The sequence below is a fragment of the Contarinia nasturtii genome, unplaced genomic scaffold, assembly GCF_009176525.2.
Source record: "Contarinia nasturtii isolate CC-2019 unplaced genomic scaffold, AAFC_CNas_1.1 Cnas_scaffold_1565, whole genome shotgun sequence".
Classification (NCBI taxonomy): domain Eukaryota; kingdom Metazoa; phylum Arthropoda; class Insecta; order Diptera; family Cecidomyiidae; genus Contarinia; species Contarinia nasturtii.
The window spans coordinates 26,251-51,783 of record NW_022198900.1 but is presented as its reverse complement, the minus strand read 5'-3'; the positions used below and the strand labels follow the sequence as shown (position 1 = coordinate 51,783).

At 33.9% G+C, this 25,533-nt stretch overlaps 4 protein-coding genes across 6 annotated transcripts; 1 reads left to right on the top strand and 3 right to left on the bottom strand.

Annotated features, from left to right (window-relative positions):
* Positions 1-57: 57 nt before the first annotated feature.
* Positions 58-5,181, bottom strand: LOC116346518. The gene is made up of 3 exons (XM_031776599.1): positions 3,403-5,181; positions 3,126-3,259; positions 58-1,168 (listed from the first exon to the last, which is right to left on the bottom strand). Exons 1-3 carry the CDS (start codon positions 4,577-4,579, stop codon positions 896-898), a joined length of 1,584 nt encoding a protein of 527 aa, XP_031632459.1. The 5' UTR covers positions 4,580-5,181; the 3' UTR covers positions 58-895.
* Positions 5,182-5,379: 198 nt separating this feature from the next.
* Positions 5,380-7,681, bottom strand: LOC116346581 (J domain-containing protein CG6693). 2 transcript variants are annotated; one of them, XM_031776718.1, is made up of 6 exons: positions 6,977-7,681; positions 6,430-6,693; positions 6,236-6,364; positions 5,705-6,065; positions 5,585-5,627; positions 5,380-5,495 (listed from the first exon to the last, which is right to left on the bottom strand). In XM_031776718.1, the coding sequence occupies exons 1-5, from the start codon at positions 7,068-7,070 to the stop codon at positions 5,621-5,623; spliced, it is 855 nt and encodes a 284-aa protein (XP_031632578.1). In that variant the 5' UTR covers positions 7,071-7,681; the 3' UTR covers positions 5,380-5,495; positions 5,585-5,620. The 2 variants fall into 2 exon arrangements, with proteins under 2 accessions (XP_031632578.1, XP_031632579.1); XM_031776719.1 differs by lacking the exon at positions 5,380-5,495 and having other exon boundaries at positions 5,536-5,627.
* A 203-nt stretch (positions 7,682-7,884) lies between these two features.
* On the top strand, positions 7,885-17,235 carry LOC116346580. Of its 2 annotated transcripts, none has more exons than XM_031776715.1 (5): positions 7,885-8,185; positions 10,245-13,334; positions 13,942-14,037; positions 14,125-15,921; positions 15,997-17,235. In XM_031776715.1, the coding sequence occupies exons 2-5, from the start codon at positions 11,799-11,801 to the stop codon at positions 16,342-16,344; spliced, it is 3,777 nt and encodes a 1,258-aa protein (XP_031632575.1). In that variant the 5' UTR covers positions 7,885-8,185; positions 10,245-11,798; the 3' UTR covers positions 16,345-17,235. The 2 variants fall into 2 exon arrangements, with proteins under 2 accessions (XP_031632575.1, XP_031632577.1); XM_031776717.1 differs by lacking the exon at positions 7,885-8,185 and having other exon boundaries at positions 10,245-10,570; positions 10,784-13,334.
* Positions 17,236-20,385: 3,150 nt separating this feature from the next.
* LOC116346523 (probable cytochrome P450 9f2) lies at positions 20,386-22,129 on the bottom strand. Its single transcript, XM_031776605.1, has 2 exons — positions 21,190-22,129; positions 20,386-21,123 (listed from the first exon to the last, which is right to left on the bottom strand). The coding sequence occupies exons 1-2, from the start codon at positions 22,088-22,090 to the stop codon at positions 20,525-20,527; spliced, it is 1,500 nt and encodes a 499-aa protein (XP_031632465.1). The 5' UTR covers positions 22,091-22,129; the 3' UTR covers positions 20,386-20,524.
* Between the last annotated feature and the right edge of the window lie 3,404 nt (positions 22,130-25,533).

Sequence of the window (25,533 nt, the reverse complement as noted above, 5' to 3'; positions counted from 1 at the left end):
AAATTCTATTTTCATTTGTGTGATAAAAAATAGCATTATTTATACAATCTTATGAACTAAATAATTTAAAAATCATCATTTTATTCGGTTTTATACATTTATAAGCCAAATTGTGTTTTTTTTTATATTCAAATTAATTCTAGCTCACCATCATACAACTTAGAACATAACACGATCTATATTGATTCATTTTTACGAATGAGATACTTGCGTGGTTGTTATTTTAAAATTCTTTCTCTTTTTCTCTTTCTCTTTGTGTGTGATTTTGTGTACTTTTCGTTTAATTTGAAAATATTTGGCGAGAAAAATTGCACAATAAACAATGAACAAATTTTCAACAATTTTCGTTTATACTTTACTCAACAAATGTTATTTCGCCGAATGTACACACCATTCGAATGAATTTAAAAAAAAATATTACCATAGTATTTCTAATGAAACAGAAACACCACCGTCACCCGAAACGATCTTATTTAGTTGAAAGTTTAAATTTGATTGATTTTTCCCATCATTTAAGAATTTAATGAATTACAATTAAACGTAATTTCCCTTTCTTTGTGTGTTTGTATTTTGTGTAAAGCAAAGAATTTTTATTGTACTTTCAGTTCCGATCGGTTTGTTTTTCTTCTCTTTTTTCGGTATAATTTAAAAGAACCCCCCCAAATTTTCGATATATATTTTTTTACATGGATTTTGATTCGATTGGTGTGGAGTCTTAGGTCTCGATAACAATCGCGATTTTTTTTCTTTTGATATTTTTTCCCCTTTTCAGAGAAAAAATTGCATTTTCAGAGAAGAAAAAGACGTGTGGGTGTGTGTATTTTCTTATAAAACTGTATCTTAATCTGGATTACAGGTTCGTCAAAGAAGTTGCTTGATTTGTTTTGTGTGTTGCTCATTTACGAAGTTTTTTGCGTTTATTTGATATGTGTTGTGTTTTGTGTTTTGTATTGTGATTCACATGCTCATCATTGAAACGTTGTTTATAAATTTTCTGTCGATGATCGGCTTTTAGGATTGGTGACAGAATGTGGCTCAGTTCATTAATGCGCTTTTCAAATCGTTCTCGATCACGGCCCATTTGCTCCCATTTACCTTTGCGAGCTTCCGAATATGCATAATTCCATGCACGTATCTCATGTACTGTTGGGCGCAGATTGAACGTCACCTGTAAATACGAAATTTATATGAAAAACAATGGAAAAAACCCATAAACAACATCAAAATAACAAAAAAACAAAAGAAAAAAATATTTTCATGCATACACGTGTTTGTATACAAGTATATCGAAAACGTGATAGGTCACCGAAAAAAGACACATCGTGCAATATGCACATAGTTCAATCGATGTACATATTGAATCGGTATAGATGATGACGGACATTTTTTAGAGGGGGGTGATGGCAAAATTCCGTAGGGGGTCCCTGGAAAAATCCATGGGGGGTCCCTGATGAATTTGTAGGAAATGAGGAAAAAATCATTTTGTTTTGCTCTTCACTTTTTTAACGAAAATCCCTAGCGAATCGGAAGAATTTTCCAACTTCAAATTGCCTTCCAAATCCGAAATATGACAAGAAAATCGTTATTTTTTTCGCTCTTCACTTTTTGGCGAAAAACCCTAGCAAATCGAAAGAATTTTCGCGGTCAAAAAAGTGAAAAGCAAAAAAGGTCCTAATTTCCAAAATTGTTGAGGGTTCCTAAATATATTTTAGAGGGGGGTTATCCGAACCCTAGGAACCCTCGTCATTACCTATGTTGAATCGACTAAAAATAACATATTAACTATCAGGTTTCTTGACGTTTTTTTTTTTGTTGTTTGATATGAATGGTCAATATTTGCTTCAAAAAATTCCCTAGAAGGCGGTACCAATCGCCTTTCGACATATAACAGAGAATTGGATGAGAATACGAAAGAGAGACAGATGAGATGAAATCAGACAGAACTATTCTTTTAATAGTCAATACACAAACAACAACAATGACGTCACTGCGTCATGTATTGTCCGCACACAGTTACGCATATGTGTGGAGGATTTCACATTATTTTAAAAAGTTGCGTCACTGTGCGAACACGAGATAAAACACATGCCAGCATCAAGTATGAACGACATTATTTCCAAGCGAAAGGCTGACCATTCCCAAAATGACCCCGAACAGTAAAAATAAATGAAATGAACCAATTTTACACGTACTTAGGAACAATTACCATTTTATCCATATGGCATGACATCGAATCGACATTCATTCATGTTTTCATTTAATTCGGGTTTCTTTTGAAATATAAATGATCGTTAAGTTTTTCAACAACTCTCGAAAAATGTCGAAAACAAACAAAAGAACTAATGACAATGATAATTTTTTCTTTTTCCATTTCTTTCTCTTGTTTTCCACATCAATTTTGTTGTTTCAATTTTTTTTATCAAAGCAAATAAATCGTCAACAAAAATGCTCAACTGGCTAACATGAGTGATATGCGACAATTTAATGCGTTCTACAAAGTATATACAAAGAAATAAAATCACACATATTGATAGTGATTTTCCGTTGGAATTTCAACTTTGTTTATGCAACGAATGTCACTACGTCGTGGTATTCTTGCATTGAAAAATTCAGTGTGAATGCAACATGTAATAGTCCATTCGAATGATGAAATTCATTACAACATTCAACCGTTCAATTGCAACGTGATATGTAACTTTTGTGTCTCTTTTTAGAACCATAGAAGGCGTTATTAAATTTGCATTTTAAATGGATAATGCACACACGACAAGACGAAACTGAAATTTGAAGGTAAATGTCAAATCTTCATCGTATTTCCATTTGATGATTTTTCTCGTTTTCGAAAAAAATGATCAACATTTCGTTATGATTAAAATAGACGAGATTAGTACGGGTGTGCATTTTGATATCTACCGGTATTGTGTGTATACATGTATTTAGTCAACATTTTAAAATTCAATTCACGAACATTTCAATGTCAGACCGATACGCTCATTTATTTGCAACAAAAAAACGACATACTTTTTGTTTCGTTTTGTAAAATGTCGATTCGAAGCAGACAGTCATTTTTTTCTACGTTCGATTGTTGTCTAAAACGATATGGGTATTCCATCAAATTGGCTTACCTTTTTCTCTTCAGGACCAGAATCTTGATCTTTATTCTCTTCAAAACCAGAATCTGGTTGATCTTTATTCTCGACATCATGCTTCCGCATCAATATTGCTGTATAATCCAAACAATCACTCTCAATATCACTTTCTGCATTTGATTTTTGTAAATGGAATAATAAAAATAATCGATTAGGTGCTTTTGTTTCTACTGAATGTGTATCGTTAATAATAGACTATCAGTTAAGGCAAAAATCACGGTTGAAAAAAAAATAAAACGTGGTGTGAACATACCATCCTCACTATCACTGTCGTCCGTTGAATCGGTGAAATCTTCATCGGTGGTATCGTCATCGGGATCGCCTTCAAATAGAATAAAATCATCGCTGCATTCGGATAATTGGCGTTGACGATTATAATAATTTTTGAGTGTTGTTGTTGTTGGTGTTGTGCCGATGAGGTCATCAACACTGTTCGTCGATTTAGGGCTACTCTCCTCAAATACAATGAAACTATCATCACTTTCGATTTCTGAGGTGCGTCGACACGGTGACATTGATAATGATGACGATGATGATGACATCGATGGTCGTTCTTTGGACGTTGGTTTATTTATTTGTTGTAATTGTCGTGCTTTATGTTGTTTATAACACATTGCTAACAATGGTGATTTCTCTTTCGAATTGTCTAAACGAAAGAATTTCGTAAATATGCAACCGTATGGAATTATTTCGGGCGATGGAATTGGTTGTTCGGTTTTTATGTTTACATCGTTTTTAAATAATTCGGGCGTTTTATCGAATGTACTTAATGCTGAACAATTATTCTTTGGTGAATCATTTAAATGTTTTGTTGGCAACAATTCATCGCCATATGAATTATATTGAATTTTCGTGCTGTCGGCAACAAAATCGATCGTATCCTCGCCACCATCAATATAATCATCACAGTCAAAAAATGTGTCTTGCTGATAAAAATTCATCAAAACAACGGATTTTTCACAGCTACTAATAAAAATTCTATCGCTACTATGATTATCTAAATAAATTGTTGGTGGCGATTTTGTTGGTGAACTACCGTTCATTGTGGTATTGGCCGCCATAACAACACCAACACCGCCGCCGACGCCGATCTTATTTTTGCCGTTGATAACGACGCCACCACAATCGTTCGTTGTGGTCTCGTTCCACAGCATTGATTTTAGTGATATCGAAAGGCTGTTGGTTTCGTGGTGATGATGATTATTATCGGTTAAATCGGTACCCACAATCATGGATGTCATATCGATGATTGGTTTTATGAAAATGTTCGACACAAAACTTTTTATCGAACTAACCAATGTATTGGTGGCCGTTGTTTGTTCGATTCGATCACTGTGGATACTGTGGCTATTGTTGTTGTTGGTTTTGTTATGAATGTAAAATTTACCAGTGCTTTCGTTCACTTCCAATTCCATTTTTGTGGTCGACATTTCCGATTTTTGTTTCTTTTTTATACAATTATATTACTTTTTCACTATTCACAATTTTCGTGTCGTTTAATTTAAACGTTTTAATGTTATGCATTGAATTGTTTTATAAAAAAATTCTCGAATTCTTTTCTTTGCCATTTTGCAATTGCATCAAAAACTTGATGATTCGTTTAAAATACACTGAATTTCATGTTGCTGCTTAATTTTTACCCATTTTTCAGAACGAAACGAATTTTTAACAATCAATAAATTAGATATTCTCAATTGCATTGTTTCCTTTGTTTTCTCCATATTATTTTCACGATTTAAAAACATATTATGAAAATGACAATTTGAATATTTCATCTTTTTTACTTTATTTAAACAACATTACTCTCGGCCATTTTGAACGTAAATAATAAATGTAGACGTATGTGGTGTGTGGAATGCTCGTTGTTGTCTAATGTACAAATATTGGAGGGAGACACGAATACAAAGAAATATAATATGAATCATGACATTTAATCAGTGAGTACCTTGAATGTATGAGTCATCGCACACAAACGAACTCGCCTGTATGTATACGGAACGGGTGCGCATGTGCTCAACCATTTGAAGGACAAGCGTATACATGTGCTTATAATTTACACCAATACACATACATTTTAGTTCTAATTTCGATATTCAGATGTAGCAATCGTACGCATATCATATTTAATTATCGTTTTATTTCGATGAGTTTCATCATTTGATGTGGATTTATTTGTTTACCACCTTTTTTTAATTCCAATTTTAATGATTTAAGTTTTTTAACCAGATTTGCGTGCATAATTTGAACATCGATTAATTCTGATGGGGTATTGCATCAGCCAAATAACAACTAGTTCAGTTATTTTGTCGGTAGAGTACGTTTTGGCGCCATTTTTCACACACCAATCTGTCAAAATGTAAAGATTAGCAAATTTAAAACAAGTTCGTTTGATAAATTTCATTTTTATTTATGCTTATATATATGTACTGAATTACTTGAAATTGGTTAGTATAGAAAATGATTTATCCTTATTATATCCTGAATGTATGATAAAGAAAAAAGAAATGAATGTATTTTAGTATGATATTGTTCGCTATAAATGTCGATGGTTTTACTTTTTCTTCGACACTCGACCATTTTTCACTTTGTTGAGTGTATCTTTAGTGGTTGTTTTCTTTGCGGTGGTTTTCTTTGACCGTTTTGCTGGAAATACATATTCTTCTGAGTCATCTGCATCGCCATACTTTTCCAGCAGCCTATCAAAGAAACTATTTGAGGACTGTTCGCGCTCCGATTGGCGTTTCATTATTTGCTGTTCCAAGGTGCCGGTCATTTTCGACTTTTTCGCCATATCAGCCTTTATTACTTCCGATTCTTTTGCTTCGCGTGCATACTTTTTGTGGCGTCGATTACGTTTTGCCTTTGGCTCATTCGTGAATTGTTCGTACTCTGGAAGCTCACCGCTTGAAATCCATTCTGAAATAAAATCGATTTTTATTTTCATGCCACCAAAAAAAACCACACGGCTATTTATGGAAGAGTAATAGGCGCATTTACCGTAAATAAATAAACAAAAATGGTGTAAGCAGACTCAATTCAATTTTTCCGCTACACAGAAATTGCATGCCATTTGTTTCTTCACTTACCTTTGACCTTCTCCATGATTCGTGGTTCGTCTTCCACAGTCATGAATGGGACACTATTCATCATGAAATTGATGCAACCCTTTCCACCCAAATATGCCTTACGAATGTCACGCTCCTCTGTCTCCGAACCTAAAATCCAAATTTATTTTTAGTCGAATTGATTTAACACAAAAAATAGCAAATGTAACACATACCGATGTATTTCTGATGGAAATTCTCAATATCAGTTGTTGTAATTGGTTTGAAGAATTCCCGCCATAATTTCAACCAATTGCAATCGCTATCACCGTCATCGTCGATGATTCCTTGCTGATCGTATAATGCTTTTTTATCCGGATCAGTTAATACGGCATTGATTTTGGTGAGCACTTTGAATTTTTCGGTGGCATCTTCCTTCTCCGATTCACTTACACGATCCGGATGCACTTGTAATGATAGTTTATAGTATGCCTTTTTCACTGCAACGAAAAATAATTTATAATGTTCCGAAAAAAATCAATAATTTTCATGTTTTTGCATAAAATTGCCTGTTTCAATTGGCAAATATTCTCTACATATAGCTTTCGTATGGAATTTTTTTCTCTATACATACAAAAAAAAAAACATTCTATATGAACTTATTTAAAAAAGAACGATTATGAAGGAAATCTCATCGCAATAGTCTAAAAAGTGACGTGTATCTATCGAATTGTTCCCTTTGCATAACATCAAGTAAAAAATTTGATCTAAAATGTGTGTTACCGTCTTTTTCCAACGAATCCTTTGTTAAATTCATCAATTTGTAAATATCTTTGGTGCCAAAGTATTTTTCACACAATTCCAATGTCGTCGGCATTTTTACTGGTAATGTTCAATCAATTCGAAGAAATAAAAAAACTATCAGCGATTACTTTGTTAAACAACTGCTCAAACTGTTTTCGATCGATTTAAAGAGACAAAAACTGTTTTACGGAACAACAAAAAAAATATTTTCTTTACATCAAGCACACAGACACATATATTCCGATAGACAACTGTATTTGAAATGGTAAAATTTTGACATTTCTCTACAACAACAAATTCCCCATTTTGGTGAGATTGAAACATTTGCGCGCCAGACAATATGAACTCGTATTTGACAGCGAACGACACCACTACCATACTGTGGTGGTATCTCTTTTTGACAAAGAGTCTTTTTTTGTTCGCTTTTACCGTCGACCGATGAACACAATCTGCATTGATAACAAACAAAGTTCAAACAAAAAACTTTCAATCAGAAAATCATTTTTTTCCAAAAGGCACTTTTTAAATGGGATAAAAAGAAATGAAATGTCGGGCCATCAATTGAAGATCAGCTGTGTCGAATGGTTTTCGATTGGTAAGAAATACCATGACAAGAAATAAAAGAGAATGATTTAAAAAGTAAAATACGACAATGCGTAATTGAAATCTTTTGTTCAATTGAGAGCGCAATTTCGATGGTCGAACGAGTCTTACTGTCTTCAATTCAATTCTCACATACGTGTGTGAGATAGAATATAAATGCGAGACATTAAATCACACAAGATCAAGCAACAATAAAAGCGGAACAAAAAAATGAGAGGGATGTATGTGCGATATTACACCGTTTTTTCTTCTTCATATACAGAATATAGGCGTAGTTGGCTGCGCAAAGCACTTGTATGATCATAAATTCGTTTTTTGTTCTGTAGAGTGTACGTTTATTTTGTTGTTGTTGTTTTGTTCACTGGGAAGTGCCAGTTTAATATTTTCCCGTTGAAAAATTGCATAATAAATAGGCGATTGACGACTTTTTTGCATAGCGAATTGTGGGTGTCAAACGATTTTTTTTTCGCATTCAAAAGTCAACCGAATATCGACGTCGAACAAGAAGCATAAGCAGCAGCAAAGAGCCTAAACAAACGATTTTCTTTTTGTTTTCGAGCTAAAATGTCCACCTGTCAAAGTGATGTAAGTAAATATTGACATCCGTTGTCCAGATGGAGTGAGAAAAACATAAGAAAAAGGAAAAAACCCAAAACAAATGACAAAAAGCTAGAGATTTTTCTATATCATATTGATTTGAGCTCCTAACGATCGCAAGCTGAATAGATTTTTTTTTTGTGTAATGTGTTGTATTTTGCTATGCACACATATCTAAAATAATGTTTTTGTTGTTGTTGAAAATGTCGCACTCTCACACACAATGGCACCACCTATAACATTTAACCAGCCGTGTAAAGCAATTTTCAAATACACATGCCCGTTTATACTTTATTATCATTGTATGTGCATACACAACAGCTTGGCACATCGAAGCTGCCAGTTCGTTCTATTCGACTGAATACACCGTATAAGATACAATGGAAATATGAAACTCTCTTGCACCCATACATACAGATGACGCATGAAAATTGGAATTGAAGGAACAAAAATATAAAAACAAGCAGCAAAAATAAGAAACAAACACCGAACACAGTCAAAGAAGAAGAAAAAAAATTATACATATATACGATAAAGAAGAAGAAGAAGAATCGTTTTTGGAATATTGAAACGACAACGTTAAAAGAACCGTATTGTATTGCTAGCTCTTTTGAATAAAAAGTAGTAACAAGATCGCACAAATTTTTACATTAAATGAACACCATGATAATATAACGAGACACCCAACTCAGCGAAAACGAAGAATAATAAGAAGAAGAGGAATTAAAACGAAGCAGCAATTTTTGTGCGTGCATTTTTCTTTTCTTCACTCTTTCCCTCTCACTCTATCGCATAAAAAAAAACAATGTGTGAATAAACGTCGATGAGTGAAATACAAAAAACGCGAAAAAACGAAGAACATATATAGACTGAATTAAAGAGCACATTGAAGAAAACAAAGCGATAATAAAAAAAAGCAAGTGAAGTGTGTGATAGAGTATGGTTTTTCTTCTTTCATTTGAGAATATATTCGTTTGTTGTTTTAAATAATGAGTGTGTACATTACATTTATTACGCTCATATACCGAACCGTTTATGTATTCGTGTGTGCATTTTGCTTAAAGCTCTTCGTTAAAGTGAATCGTGTGTGCGTGTTTTTTTTTCTTTCATTCTTGCCTTCTCTTCAACATCACATTTTTCCCTTGTAGTTTCACATGCCCGTGCATTATAGATCTCCACACATACACATACACACACGCATTAGATTGTTACATTTTTACCAGTTTATACCATTTTTTTCTCTCTTCTTTTCGTGTCGTTTGTATGTTTTGTTTTGCCGTTGTTACTGGTAGTGCTGTGCGGATTTTTTTTTAATTCTCTCGATTGTTTTTGTTATTGTAGTGAGAGAGAAGACACAAAAAAAATATAACATACATTTTTTTTTTCAAATCCAATGTTCTTAAATATATTCTATTCAAGTAGCTAAAACGATATTCAGATATTCTAGTTTCGTTCGACGAGGTTAACGCAATTCAATCGCATCGTTTGGCTTCTTTTCATCCGCATTCAAATGTGAAAACAGTCAAACATAACGACGAAACAAAAACAAAGTAATCCAACCACCGACAGTGAGAACGATCCCAATTTTTTTTAATCCCAGTACCAAGCATTTTGTCATAATATGTGAAAGAAATTATGTTGTCCACAAAAATCAAGTTGTCAATTAGATTCATTCAGAACAAGCAAATAGATTGACATAATTTCAGTGCAACCGTCAGACGTACCATAATCATTTTCTACATATACACACATACACAAATTGTCGCTGTCTCTCGGTCGTATTTACTTCCGTGGTAAAGAAAACGAAAAACAATCATTGAACACGACGCCATCATCGTTCAAATTTAAAGATTTAAGATCATTCGTCGCGACAAACAGATAATTCGTGTTTTAGAATTTCCATTGTGTTAGACACGACATGAAATCAAACAAACCAACCAACAAATCGAAAATGCAGTGACACACTTCGTTCATATGTTATAGTGCTAATTAGACATTGTTATTAATTACAATTCGTTCTTCTATTGTTTAAATTCTTATCAAAAAGCGTGTTGAGTCACAGCACAAGAGAATGAGCAATGGAGTAGCTGTAACGAAAGAAGAAGAAGAAAAAAAAAACACACACAGCAGCATATTTGAGACAAGATCTGATTCTTGATTTATTCACGAACAGAGAAAAAAAAACAGAAGCAGAACAGAAATGTATTGTGCAATGTGAAAATGCGTCAAGTGCAAAGCTGAGCCAGCGAACAAAACATAGATAACCCTAAACGAAATTCTATAGCAAATGAAACAAAAGACAGTTTTGAGAGATACCAACAGCCAATTTCGCGCATATACAGCGGCAGAAGCATCATTTGTTGATTATATGTTGTGAGTTGTTGTTGATCTTCGTTCACTTAGAATATAATAGCGATCAAGTAGCTGGGTTTATTTAGATCGAAATCTTACAAAATTCAAAACATCGCACTATAGTGTTGTGAACAACCTGCTGAAAATGAGTCCACAATGACTGTATGAGTGTGTATGTGTTTATTCAATTCATTTCGTTCTTGAGTTTTTTTTCTGTATTTCATCTGTCGATAGAATCGGGCTTCCGTTCGTGCACCAAAAAATGCGCAGTATACACAAAAAAAAAACACACGCCACTGCTGAATTGCATATCAAAATAAATTGAGTGACAGAGTCGGCGGCGAACGAACCAAACGAAGGAAAGAGCGAACGAAATAGAGAACACTTAAAGTAAATATAAACACAGTAGCCACAAGTGACAATAATAATGAACAGTGTTTCGGTTTCGAAGGCAATTGACCTATGCAATTTAAATGGCAACAAGACACAAAAAAATAAGTAATAATTAGACACCATAGGACATAACAAGAATAAACACCGATCAAAATAAGGCACTAAGAAAAAAAAACACCAATGCAATAAACACTTTCGTATTGTGAGCAGAGAGAGAGAAACACGTAAATTGAAATAAAAAGTTGTGCGATTTTTTTGTCATTTGAAATTTGCTGACGGTAGAGCATAAAAAAGGCAAGTCTAAAGCCGTGATCGAACGACACATTGTGTCGAACCATATGTATCAAAATATTATATGGTCAGCGAAAAAGAAAAAAAAAAACAAATTCATTGTCGCAACCGTAGATCTGATCAACAAAAGCGAAAAAAATATTTGCAAAAGTAATCATAACAGAGCTCGATTTATAAATGCCATACCAAACTAAAGAAACCGTCCGAAAATGTCAATACAAACACATTATGTGAATTGAGTAAATTTACGTAAATTTCAATTGCGTATTTTAAACATTGGTGTCACATACACACAGACACACACAAGGTGCACAAAATCGGAGTCCGGTTATTGTTTCTTTCAAAAAATTTGACGTTGTTCTTCAAGATTGTTGTTTTTACAAGTACAGTATAATTGTTGTCAACAATGTAAACGATATCGTTCATTGCAATCTGATAACCCGTGGCCAAAAGAACACAAATAAAATAAAACCACAACCACATGAGTGGTGATCAGTCGTTCTGATCAAGTTGATTGAATTACACGATTTTTGCTGCGCAAAGCGTAAATCAAATTAAAAAAAAAATGTCCTATACGACGGCGGAAACGGGACGTGTGAAAAGTATCAAAAGTAAATTTGAGAATCTAAATAGTTTGGAATCGTTGGATATATCAGTGATGGTGCCACATAAATATCGAAAGCCATCGCCAAGTTTCCTATTCAAACGTTCATCCACATCGATCGATTTGCCCATCCGACGAATAGCGGTGCCAAGCAATCGAACGCCACCAACAAAATCACCACCGTCGCCACCATCGCACAGCGATAATGAGGCAAAAAAACCGATGCCATTGGGCCATTTGCGACGCCACAACAATTTAGATCGAACGGTGTCGGCCGATACGGTTGTGGTGAAAAAACGAAATTTCACATCCAACGGTGAAGACGACGACACATTGAAACCGTTGATCGAAATTAAAGAAAATGTTGAAGTTCGATTGCAACGACACATAAACGATCCAGTCAAACGCAGTAGCATTAAGCGAAGTCCAGCATTTCGTGTTGGTGAAAAGAGTGCATCCAATAATGGTAATTCAAAGAATACAAGCAATTCAAAGTCAAATCGAAATGAGCATGTGAATGGTGGTAGTGGTGGTGGTACGACAACGGATGCAAATGTACCGCCCGTTGTACCAAAAGAATTTGCGGAGAAATTTGAAAGCCTTTTGAAACGATGTGATATTGAAGCAAAACAACAAATGGACGATTCCGGTTTGAGTGATACATTGAAAGCATTTCTACGGCAACCATTGCCATCTGGGCCTCCACCACAGAAACCACCCCGCACATTTATCGATTCACCGAAACAAGTACAAAAAAATTCGACATTGAATGCGTCCAGTGATAATGATGATGAGGCTGTGGAAAAAGAGGAAACAAAATGCACACGAAATTATGTACCTGCTGTTACTGCACCATCATCAAATGCACCGACCAACGAAATGAGACAGAATAACATGCGACAGAAAATTGACCGTCTTGAAAATCAACTCGTACTTAAAACCAATCACAATAACAATAGAAAGGGAAAAAGTCCAAGATCGGCATTGAGCAAAGAGAAACTAAATCCATTTAGTAGCAGTCTATTGAATTGCATACCATGCTCATCCGCATCGATTTATGACACCGGGATCATTGGACCCAATCAATTCGGTAAGGTGATGCGATCAAAAGAACCGACCACATCCGATGAACAACAAAAAACCAACAAAATCGGATCGTCGTCAAATCATACACGAGCAACACAATCGACAACAGAACCAATTTATATGGAACCATTTGCACATTTAAAACACTACAATGCCAAAACAATGAACGGTTGTTCGACACCAACAAATCAGAAACATGGTGGAAATCATTTTGTGATCGCATCACCAACAACACCATCCAGTCAACATTTATGCAGCACAGAACCAAAGCTTCTATCAACGCCATCATTGTCGAATAATGGATCATTTGATGGTCCGGAAAGTTTGGGCTCTAGTCTAACATCGACATCGTGCACTTCATGTACGGCCGACGATCATTCAATCACCGATCTTCATGACATTCATTATATGGTGAGTTGTTGGTTTGAGACGGATAGCGTTGCATTGCATCAATGGACGTGACCTCTGAATATATCATATTTTCTTTATATATATATACAATATATAGATATTGCCGTGTGTGTTTTGGCAAATTTTATATGCTTAACATTTGGGAATGGGGCAATTTCATTATTGTTATGTCTGTGTGTTGTTGTTCTCTAATTTCTTTTATGCGATAAAACCAAAATCATCGAACGAAAACTAACCAACCGAATAATAATGCTCAATTTTAACCGGTAGCTTAAGTAGAAAACAAAAACCACAACCATATGGCACAATGCATAAAACCAAATTCATTTATTTTTTCATTATTTGTCCCTCGTCTTCTTTTCTACTCATTTTTATGTTTTTATTTTTAACTCTCACATCCAAATGCTAAACCATTTTAAAGCAAATGTTTTTCTTTTGTTTTGAATAATTTGTGCAATTGTTAGACGCTTTAAATTTTTACGCCTATTGTTTTGTAATTTGATAACAACAAACGCTTTTTGTTATTTATAAATCTATACATACTTTTGAGAGGACAAAAGAAACTATTTTCGAAATACGTGCTAATTTTTTTTTGCTATATTTGCAGTGTACGAGCATCGATTCGAAAATTAAGAGCTCCGATTCGGATTCCAACTCAAATGAAAATGATCAACCATTGCCCAATAGCAATACATATGATGAGGTGAGCAAAATCGAATTTTTTTTATTTTGAAAAAAAAAAAAAAAACAACTCATCGACCATTTTTCTTATTATATTTTCTCGCATCAGATAAATATTTTGGTGAATGCGGCCTTTGAACAGCATAAATCAAGTGACGGAATGGGAAATTCACCATCGATATCGCATTCGTTATCGCCACTAAATACAGAGAGCGGAAATCAACAACAACAGCACCAGCACCAACAGCAGCAGCAAAAGAGTACAATAAAGTTGTCGCGAACGTTAACGGAGAAGCGAAAAGATTATGTTCGTCGGGTGTCGGCTGTTAAGCAAATGCAGCCCGACAGTATATTGACAAATGATTCGTCTCATCAAACATTCAAACCATCGGTATTTCGAACATTTTCCGTTGATAATACGGACGACGAGACCAGCCACAATGATTCAATCGTTAGTAATGTGACTGTAAACAGTAGTAAGCAACATGTTTCACCGAAAAGTGTTGGCGCCAATGATGGTAACAGTCATTCAATGTCGATCGATGGCCGAAACAGCGATAAAATTGATATTGCCATTGATGATGTGCTGGACGGTTCCAGTCAAATGACCGATAAAGTGTCCATTGATGTCGATGACGATGAAAACATTGATAACGTACCGAAGCTATTTCAAGTGTGTCTCTTGATCGGTTTCAATAATAGTACACACCAAGCGTATATCAAAACAAAATTTCCGTCCGACGAAGATATACCACCGAATATTGAGCAATTGGTGTTTCCCAGCAAAAATTTGATAAATCAAACGCGTAAAAATCAAGACTACAGTATTATTTTGACCGATACGAATGGATATCATGTTTATGGTTATTGTCGTCGCATATTGCCAGAAAGTTGTGATATTTGTTTACCGCTCGCCTATTGCATTATCAGTGAGATAAAAGCGCCTGGTTTTTATTTTCGAATTTTACGAGAAATCGAAACACGACATGGTCAAGCCGAATTCCAAACAAATTTTCTACTTCAAAGTTTACAAACCCGTTCAATACCAGCGGCTGGAAAATTTTTACACGTAAAACTTCCATTGTCACCACGACCAAAAACCATATCATCCACACATCATAAAATTACACCGAAACGATTGAGCTTAGAAGTGAATCCAAAGTGGTTGACAGAATCGGCAGCACAAGCGGCATTTAGTAATTGTGAATCGGCCAATATATCGGTGACCGATGCAATGCCAGCAAAAAAAGAACGTTCAAACGCCAAATCGCTGGTACAGGAATTCGAAGAGAAAAAACAACAAAACAACGGTGCACCGTTTGATTTGTCGCTGATCAATCGCAGTCTATTCAATGGCAAACACAATGGAAAATGCGATGAGATTTTTATTCGACGACCAAATGATTTACGACTTGAGAGTACAGAACTCAGTGATTTGTATCAAGCCATGGGACCGGATCTATTGATTGTCGTATTTAGTAGTTTACTGTTGGAACGTAAAGTCATTTTATTTACGGAAAATATTTCGATTTTGGCATCATGTGTACTGGGGCTACAAACATTGCTCTATCCATTTCAATGGCAACATACAATTATTACCATTTTACCCGAATCACTTGTTGATATTTGCCAAGCACCCATCCCTGTGCTAGCCGGAGTGCTAGAGCCAATCAATTTTGATATTGAAGACGGTATTGTTGTCGATTTGAATACAAGAACACTTGTACAGAAATGCGGTGATGAGACAACAATTCTGCCAAATTCACTTAGCCATTCGCTTAAAGTTTCACTCGAAATGGTAGACTTGCTGGACCAAGGGAAGATGCTGTCCAGCGTCTTGATTGCCGAAGCATTTTTACGATGTTTTGTTGAACTATTCGTTGGATATAAATACAGCCATTTTGATGTGAGTACCATAGATTTATTCGTACTGTTTTTAAACAGCAGAACTAATTCGTTTCCTTTCGTTTTTCTCAAACAGAAAAAACTATTCATCGAATCTCATTCATCACAATCGTATCGATTATTTTTGGAGTGGTTTGTGGAAACGGCAATGTTTCGACATTTTGTTCATCAAAAATTTACACAAAAAGACATGGTAGCAAGTGCTGGACTGAGTGTGACCACCGTCGAATGGATGGGCGCATCAAAATTCTACGATCTATTCGATTCGAGGATAATGAAAAATGAAAATGAGTCACATTCAACGCAACAAAATATGGAAATGATCATGAAAAATTGCAAAGTGATCAATAAAAAGGGAAAAACGTTCAAAGATCGCTTTAGAGATTTCATCAGCAGCAGCAGCAGCAACAGTACTAATAATTAAAATACTTTCCCAATCTCTCGAATGGAAATTGAACATGACAACATGGAAACTAATTTACCTCATCTATATTTATGTACATTTTTTTTACAAGAACCCTCGTATATAACCGTACATATTGACAAAAGAAAATCTAGCTACTCAGTAAATCTATTTTCAAATACATGTCATACTGTTAATATAGTGTTTGTGTCATTCGATCATTTTCGTTGTAATGATAATTCGCGCACAATTTTCGAAGAAATTTCAACAAAATCAAATCTAATACAAATATGTATAAAAGAAGAGTGTTATTTTGTCACATTAATATAAACATAGAAATTTTAGTTTATTTTTCACTTTTTTGCACAGATGTTTTTTTTTGTTTGCTATTTATGAAACGCGCACGTGCGTATAGCAATAAGATATTTATATACATGTTTTTTTTCTCTAATGAATAGAGCGAAAGAAGCCATAGTTCAAGTCCAGAAATGAAAAAAAATAACTGTTAAAATGTATTTAGCAATATAATGATTCTTCTTAGAGTACAATTATGATGGAAATTAAGATAATTAGGACCATTGATGCTAGAGTATCATATTTTGTGTTATGCATTCTCATTCAAAAATAATAATTACGTTAAACGTGTGAAAATCAGAAAAAAAGTTTTAATTTAAGAGAAAGTAAGGGCCTTTTTTTGTGCCTTATCACATTATTGACTTCATATACAGTGACATGCATTTTTGCAAATTCAACAATTTTGGCACAGTGAAAATGTTATTTTACAATTAAATAGTGAGCGAATAAATTGAGTTCGATCATATTTTGTATGTTATGCTTTTTGTGCGACCCCATCTTTAACTGAGCCAATAAACTCTATAACAATTGTTATATTCCATGGAAAATTATTAATACGATTTTTCTTTAATATTATTGAGATGGAGTGAATTGAAGAATTTCTTCATTGGCTTATAAGAAGGATAAATCTGTATTTTAGGAATTTTTATTATTTTTCGCTATATTATTATTTATAAGTGAGTAAGTATATACATCTGCTCAAAATTCTGAGATTCTGGACCGAACCAACCAACTTGTCATATATGCAGTGAAATAGTGCTGCCTAACATGTCAGAAGTTACGATGGATTTCCTCGGTATTTCAAGTTTTCAGTCATGTTTTTCCATAATATGATTATGAACGAATTTTAACGTTTTTAAGCTCAATTAAAATAAAAATATAAAATAAAGTTGAATGCACCATTGCGGTAAGTCATTTGAAATTAATAATAATTGGTTGAATCGATGTTTTTTTATTTACACAATTTAGAGAGATTTGAACATAAAATAGCCAATTAGCGACTGAATCTGACAAATGGGTGACTCCACTCAAATTTAAATTTCCGTTCAAAAACTTCATGCTGGTTTACAATAGCAAAGACACATATAAGCATTCGGATTATTATCATTTGCAACATCGCAATATGAATACAAAATTGGTCAGAGAATATGTTATTTTTTGTGCGACACAAAAGAAGAAGAATATATTATTAATTATATTCGATTTCTGCCTGGCTAGATGAAAATGCCTTGCATTTCAAAAATATCCGAATACTGCGACACAGCACTGACGCTCTGTTGCTTGCATACACCGCAGCGTATTCAAGGAACAGAGAGACGGTACTGTGTTTTGTGTGGCGTATATGTTCTTAAACATGCTGTGTCGCAGTATGCGGATATTTTTTTATGCTGCCCATTTTCATGCCTTGCATATATGTAAGCAAGACTGAATCGTTGCTTAAAAGTTAAGCGCTTATTAAATTGCATTGTTTGATTTGTTTGGTGTGTTTTGGTTTTTCTCCCCGTTTTACTTTTCCGCACACATAGTGTAAGGTGAAAAGTATTGTAATCGGTCAAAATTTTGAAAACTTCAGAAACATGTTTTCTGGAAGTTTCTGAGGTCAGGGAACCCGAATCAGGCCGTTTTGAGCATGGTTTATGTTAGTCTGTACGTCGTACGTCGTACGTTGTACGTCGTACGCAAAATTTGTTAGCAAGATTTCGCTCATCGTAGAAACTAAATTCAAAATCTGACTTTACAGGATGATTGGGGGTCCCGAGAAATAGAAATCATTAGCTTTTGAGCGATTTTGGTTGATGGAAAAAAATGTCATGCCTGTAGTGATACCTATGAAAAAGAGTCCAATTTTCGTCCAAAAGTCATACTTAATGTAGACTTAAACACTCAAAAATATGTATTGGAGGGTTTTTTGGCACGAGAAAACCGAATCCGACGTTATTTTTGAGATACAATCAATTTTTGATACAGTTTCCTTGAAAAAATCACAAAAAAATTGAATTTTTGTATGGGAGCCATGCCTGTATGCTACCTTAATGACGTGAAACTTTGCACAGTCTATTTTTTACACAAAAAAATAACATTCTGAAAGTTTGAAGAGATTTCAATCAAAATTAGGGGTACCTCTTAGGTATATTTTGTATGGGAGGTACCTTTAATTTTGGTTGAAATTTCTCCAAACCCTCCAAATGTTATTTTTTTGTGAAAAAAATAACCTCTGTAAAGTTTCACGCCATCTTTTCTTGGGTACTTCTGCTTTTAAATTAAAGAATATTTAGTTGCCAAAGTTGAAACATATTTTGGTCTCGAACTTTACGCCGCTTAAAAGGCTTGAAAAATCGAACAAATATTATTTTGAACTGGCTTAATAAAATACGCAACTACCACCGTGCGGAAAAGTTCGTCTTACTCCCGTAAGACTCTTTATTGAATTTGATTTATTGTCTTCAGTTTTGGGCAATCAAATTCTATGTGTTCCATAGTTATTGGAATTGAGAGTTCACAATTTTTATATGACCAACCCAGCACCAAAGTTATATTTAATTTATAACGTGCTTTCTTCGTACGTTAATCTATAAATTACCTGCTCACCCGGCACATACGCATGGTTCAAAAGAGACACTTTACAACGTGCACTTGCTCCGCACAGAAATGGTAGTCTATAAAAATGATCGCCGATTGGTAATGAAACCCTTTGGTCGTTGAACAAATTATATTTAAAATCGCAAAATTCCTCGCCCCAAATTCATTTTTGTTTCAAATCGCACCCAAATTAAAAGTGTACTGAATTCAATGAACAGTTGTGTAAAACTAATCGTAAACAGATATTTTGAAAAAAGAAAATTATTCGAATTGAGAGATTATTCGAAAATAAATTCCTGATAGTCGATTTGGGAAAAACGTAACGAATATAATGTGATAGCGATGCGAACGTGTATATTGCAAAATCTTCACTTAATTGCTAATTGTAGTTGATTTTGAAATATTCACAATACATTCAGACTCACAGTAGCAGAGTTCGTAAGTTCAGCAGAAAATTAGTCATCTGTTTAAAATCAGAAAAATAGACGAATAAAGTCGACTGAATAGTAGGGTGCATCCTTTTTTTTAAATCAAGTATGTGCAATTGTGCATCCCTATAACGAATGTAAGAGGATCCCAGGAGAACACCTGTAATGTTTTTTTCCCAAAAAAATTCATGTAGAAATCGCGCATCGGACATTTATTTTGCGTACAAAAATTCACGTTTCTGACCATTTGTGATCATTTTTGCTATTTCTGTATGGAAAGTATACAAATATACCACAACTTAATTTAATCGCAAAATAAATGCCAGATTTCTACATGAAATTTTTTGGGGAAAAACATTACAGATGTTCTCCTGGGATCCTCCCACATAGGTTATGGAGGTGTACATAATAATTTTAAAAAAACGAGGCACCCTACTGGGTAGGCGGTTTAAGACTAAAACTTTTAGTTAACATAATTCATTTTTAGTTGATTGGAGCTAGTCAGTCAACCAGTCTTTTTTTTCCCATACGGATCTGGTGAAAGTGGGAAATATTAATAAAAAGATGTCCAATTCAATAAAAATGAATATGCAGCAACCTTCATGGCATTGATAATTTTTTTTTCATATTTTACTTTCAATTCTTCGAATCTCGAATATCATTCCACGAATGAATCGGTAATTGATAACAAATATTCAAGTTAATCCAAAATGAATGAGTTTCAGAATGTATTTTCCATTTAATAAATATCTTACACATTTTTTATTCAATATTTTTACATGTTTTTTTCCAGTTACAAACATATGTGATATCATAAGATCAAATTGAAGGCCGTCTATCTATTTTCTTCGTTTGAGTTTAATGGAATTGTTGTCTCCCCCGCGTTCGAATATAAAGTTCAGTACCAAATGATAAAGCGTTATTTTCAATTCTACCATCACATATAAGCATCCGACGCAATCACGTGGTCCAATACCGAATGCGCCAAATGTTCCGGGAACATGAGCTTTTCGATTTTCGTCACTGTATCGGTTGGGATCGAACACAGATGGATTTGGATAGTATTTTGGATCATTTTGCAAAATGAATGCTGGAAGCCACACTCCGTCACCAGGTTTAACTGGAATTTTTTCGCCGTTAATATTTTCAAGTACATACGATTTGGTAGCACGACGCTTAAGCTCTGGGGCAATTGAACACATTCTCAATCCTTCTTCGATTACCATCTTAGCGTACTTCATGTCATTCAAGAGTTCATAATTAAGATCATTGTCACCAATTCGTGCCTTTACCTCGACCATTTCTTTGTGCAATCGCTCTTGAATAACGGAATTTTCAGCAAGCTGTTGTGCCAAAAACGTTGTCAAAAGATTATTTTCAAGGATGACAGATTCAAAAAATTCAAAGCATTGTGATATCAGCTCAACATCATCGTAATCTATATGGGTAAAAAAAACGTTCGATTAATAATGATAATTTCAACTAAACGTTGAAGCTTTCATACTTGTTGGCACGTTATCACTTTTTTTATCACGTATAACTTGAAGCAATTGAATGTAATCGTTACGATTGATTTTGTTTTCGATGCGTTTGTCAGCAATTTCAATGCATGATTTTGTGAAAAATTCCTGATCTTTCGGGTGCATGAAAGTTTTTCCGAATAGAAATTTCATGATGCGTGGAAACCAAACGACTGCCCAGAATACAGCTCGATTCAATGTACCTTCATATTCCATATATTTTTTTGAACACTCCAAAAATCCGTATTCGTTTCCATTTGGACGAAGTGAGTCGGTTTTCAGACCAAATGCCGTCAAACAGAATCCATCAACACAAGAACGTGTACTTAAATCCATCATGTCAACGATCATCTCTTGGTTGTTCACTTTCTCTATTTCGTCTTTTAAATATTCTATCAATTCACGTTTATTTTCATTCAACGAAGGGATCACGATTTGTTTCAACTTTTGACCGCTTAACAGTGGAGTGAGCACATTTCGGATGCGACGCCATTCATCCGTTTTTAAATTCGTCAATTGATTGCCAAGCATTGAGTCCGTCCCAGGATGAATATCATTGATTCGATTCACAAACGAGCTAAAATCTCTTATCGCTATTTGACGAAGCAATTCTGGATCGCGAATCAAAAACTCTGGACGACCGCCAATACCTTGCAACACCACGAATCGTTCATTTGGATACTTATAATACAATCGTTTTAATGTGCTGTGCCATGATTCAATATTGAAAATTTCACGCCAATGCGAACCAAACGGGGGAATTCCGAAATCACACTTTATGTCACTGCGTAATATTGTATACCAGGTTTTGAAAAGATCATAAAATAGCCACGAAATGGCAAGTAAAACCGTTGAAATCATTGCAAGTCGAAATTCTTCGTCCATTTTTTTCTTAGTGAATAATGACACATCCAGTTCATGGGATTTGATGGATGAAACTGATTATCAACGAATAATTCACTTCGAACTTTCAATTGATTCTTATCGGTTTGCACTGCACAATCACCTTTTTTAAAGATACGATAAGAATATAATCAGTTCAAGTTTAGAACAAAGAAAAATAAGAAATGTCATAATATGTCTACACATAACATTGGGCTCTATAAAGTTTGAATGGAAGAAGAGACAGAGAGAAAGAAAAGATAAGCATTTAATGCACGAGACATCAATACAAATATCAATTATTTGCTTAAGAAACTATTTACTCTCTATTGGTTTTACTTATTATTATTTTTTGCAGACTTATTGTTCTATTTACGGAGAGTGAACTAGTGAAGTTTTACCAAAAAATATCTACGCGTTTAAAAAATATCCGATGTTTGCACTTTCAAGGGCGCACACTACCCAGGGGGTCAAAGTTCCCGATTGGGCTCAAACTTCACATAATTTTAGTGATTAATTAGTGAAAATTTGTGACGCAATTTTTAGAATTTGTGACGCTCCAGAAAAAAAGTTACAGGCCTAAATTTGAAAAAGCCTATTCATCAAAAAGTCTATAAATAAAATTTTGAAAAATTCGAAATAAAACAAAAGGAGTGAGTACGACGTTTCCCCCTTTGCTAAGCGAAATAAATCCGATATGCGGCGCTGATTTAAATGTCACTCTATGTCATTCCACAATGATACATTTTTTGGCTTGACAATATATAAGCTCTTCATTCAACATGCATAATTTTTGAACGGTCGAGTAAAAAAAAGAAACATATCATAAAATATTCTTCTTACGTTTATCATAAAAATTCTCTATATTTTAAATTTATTTGTTTAAAAATAACAATAATTTCATTTTTTTTTTTTCATAGATTGAACAAGAATCTAATGTAAAAATTAATACCAATGCGACACCTACCGTTAAAATAGAAAAGGAAACTTATTTGGAATTGTAACATTTTGGTCCGCCATAACAGCATCTTCGTTTTGCTTCTCTGTGATTGGTCAAGTAAAACGAAGATGCTGTCATGGTGGACAAAAATGCTACAATGGATACCAACTAAGTTTCTTTTTGCATTTTTACGGTAGGTGTCGCATTGTCATTACTATTTACATTGGATTCTTATTTAATCGATGAAACATTTTTTGTTGAAATTATTGTAATTTATAAACAAATTAATTTTTTTATAAAAAAAAAAATTTTAATTAATTTTTTAATGAAAAATGTTAGAAAAATATTTTATGACATGTTTTTTTTTCAACGATTCAATAATTATGAATGTGTATGCATTTTAAATGAAGAGCTTATATATTGTCAAGCCAAAAAAGTATTATTGTGAAATGACAGAGTGACATTTACATCAGCGCCGTATATCGAATTAATTTCGCTTGGCATAGGGGGAAATATTTTGACAGATAGTACTCGATCCTTTCAAAAAACTAATGATGCAGTATTTTAGTGATTAATTTGTGATTTCCAAAAATGTTTTGAAAATTTCGATACGACATCAATTGCCCAAAAAAGAATTATTATCGAAATTTCGAAAAGGCTTTCCATAAAAACAACCGTAATCATAAAAATTCTTCTACACAGATTTAGTGACCAATTTGTGATTCCCAAAAATGTCAACATTTGAATTTGTGACACAACGTGTGTGACAAAAATCTCAATTTTCGATTTTCACACTAAAAGTCGAAAACAATGAAATTTTGCAAATCGAATACGTAGATCCAAATAAATGGGGTCATATTTTAGTGACCAATTTGTGACTCTCAAAAATGTCAAATTTTGAATTGGTTGAATCTCATGAATTTGATGAACATCGTCCACGAAAGTCGTCCATAACAAACTTAACGGAATTGACTTCAAAATCGATTATCAACATGGGAAAGGGATATCAGACTTACAACATTTATTTAGACATTGCCAAGGCTTTTCGATTAGTCAATAATAATAATAACATTCTGATTAAGAAGCTAGACACAGCTGTTAAAATGGATCGGATCTTACGAGACAAGATTATTCCATTGGTGCAACTTTGATCATCATGTTTGTCATCGATCTACCTTTCGTCGTGTCCAATCCGAAAAATTGAGATTTCTGTCACACACATTGTGTCACAAATTCAAATGATAACATTTTTGGGAGTCACAAATTGGTCACTAAAATATGACACCATTTATTTGGATCTAAGTATTCGCTTTGCTAGATTTCATTCAACTTCGACTTTTGGTGTGAAAATCGAAAAATTGACATTTCCGACACACACGTTGTGTCACAAATTCAAGTGATGACATTTTTGAGAGTCACAAATTGGTCACTAAAATATGACACCATTTATTTGGATTTAAGTGTTCGCTTTGCCAAATTTCATTCAACTTCGACTTTTAGTGTGAAAATCGAAAAATTGACATTTCTGTCCCAAGGAGGGTGTCACAAATTCAAATGATGACATTTTTGAGAGTCACAAATTGGTCACTAAAAGATGACACCATTTATTTGGATCTAAGTATTCGCTTTGCTAGATTTCATTCAACTTCGACTTTTGGTGTGAAAATCGAAAAATTGACATTTCTGTCACACACGTTGTGTCACAAATTCAAAAGATGACATTTTTGAGAGTCACAAATTGGTCACTAAAATATGACACCATTTATTTAGATCTAAGTATTCGCTTTGAAAAATTGACATTTCTGTCCCAAGGAGTGTGTCACAAATTCAAATGATGACATTTTTGGGAATCACAAATTGGTCACTAAATCTGTGTAGAAGAATTTTTATGATTACGGTTGTTTTTATGGAAAACCTTTTCGAAATTTCGATAATAATTCTTTTTTGGGCAATTGATGTCGTATCGAAATTTTCAAAACATTTTTGGAAATCACAAATTAATCACTAAAATACTGCATCATTAGTTTTTTGAAATTTTGTTTTATTTCGAATTTTTCAAAATTTTATTTATAGACTTTTTGATGAATAGGCTTTTTCAAATTTAGGCCTGTAACTTTCTTTCTGGAGCGTCACAAATTCTAAAAATTGCGTCACAAATTTTCACTAATTAATCACTGAAATTATGTGAAGTTTGAGCCCAATCGGGTACTTTGACCCCCTGGGTAGTGTGCGCCACTTTCAAGTGTGAAAAAGGATTAAAATGAGATAAAAACAGACAAAATTAAAAAAATCTCAGTAATTCAGAAAGAACACGTTTTGTACATGTTTTTGATATATAGTACACATTTCTACTTTTTTTATTGAAAAAAATCCGCGTTTTTAGAACACAGCCGAATTTTCGATATTCTGTAAATAAAAAAAAATCACTCACCTGAATAAAATAATTCCAAAGGCATCGGAAAGAACACGTTTTGTACATGTTTTTGATATATAACATTTTTAATTT

What these genes read in the sequence shown, in the direction of transcription:
- LOC116346580 (XM_031776715.1), top strand. Translation starts at nt 11,799, where the DNA reads ATGTCCTATACGACGGCGGAAACGGGACGTGTGAAAAGTATCAAAAGT. An exon ending in TTCATGACATTCATTATATG is followed by an intron (nt 13,335 to 13,941) that starts GTGAGTTGTTGG and finishes CTATATTTGCAG; the next exon opens with TGTACGAGCATCGATTCGAA. An exon ending in ATAAATACAGCCATTTTGAT is followed by an intron (nt 15,922 to 15,996) that starts GTGAGTACCATA and finishes TTTCTCAAACAG; the next exon opens with AAAAAACTATTCATCGAATC.
- LOC116346581 (XM_031776718.1), bottom strand. Translation starts at nt 7,070, where the DNA reads ATGCCGACGACATTGGAATTGTGTGAAAAATACTTTGGCACCAAAGAT. An exon ending in GGATTCGTTGGAAAAAGACG is followed by an intron (nt 6,694 to 6,976) that starts GTAACACACATT and finishes TTTTCGTTGCAG; the next exon opens with TGAAAAAGGCATACTATAAA. An exon ending in AATCATGGAGAAGGTCAAAG is followed by an intron (nt 6,066 to 6,235) that starts GTAAGTGAAGAA and finishes ATTTTATTTCAG; the next exon opens with AATGGATTTCAAGCGGTGAG.
- LOC116346518 (XM_031776599.1), bottom strand. Translation starts at nt 4,579, where the DNA reads ATGTCGACCACAAAAATGGAATTGGAAGTGAACGAAAGCACTGGTAAA. An exon ending in CGACAGTGATAGTGAGGATG is followed by an intron (nt 3,260 to 3,402) that starts GTATGTTCACAC and finishes AATCAAATGCAG; the next exon opens with AAAGTGATATTGAGAGTGAT. An exon ending in CTGGTCCTGAAGAGAAAAAG is followed by an intron (nt 1,169 to 3,125) that starts GTAAGCCAATTT and finishes TCGTATTTACAG; the next exon opens with GTGACGTTCAATCTGCGCCC.
- LOC116346523 (XM_031776605.1), bottom strand. Translation starts at nt 22,090, where the DNA reads ATGGACGAAGAATTTCGACTTGCAATGATTTCAACGGTTTTACTTGCC. An exon ending in AAGTGATAACGTGCCAACAA is followed by an intron (nt 21,124 to 21,189) that starts GTATGAAAGCTT and finishes TTACCCATATAG; the next exon opens with ATTACGATGATGTTGAGCTG.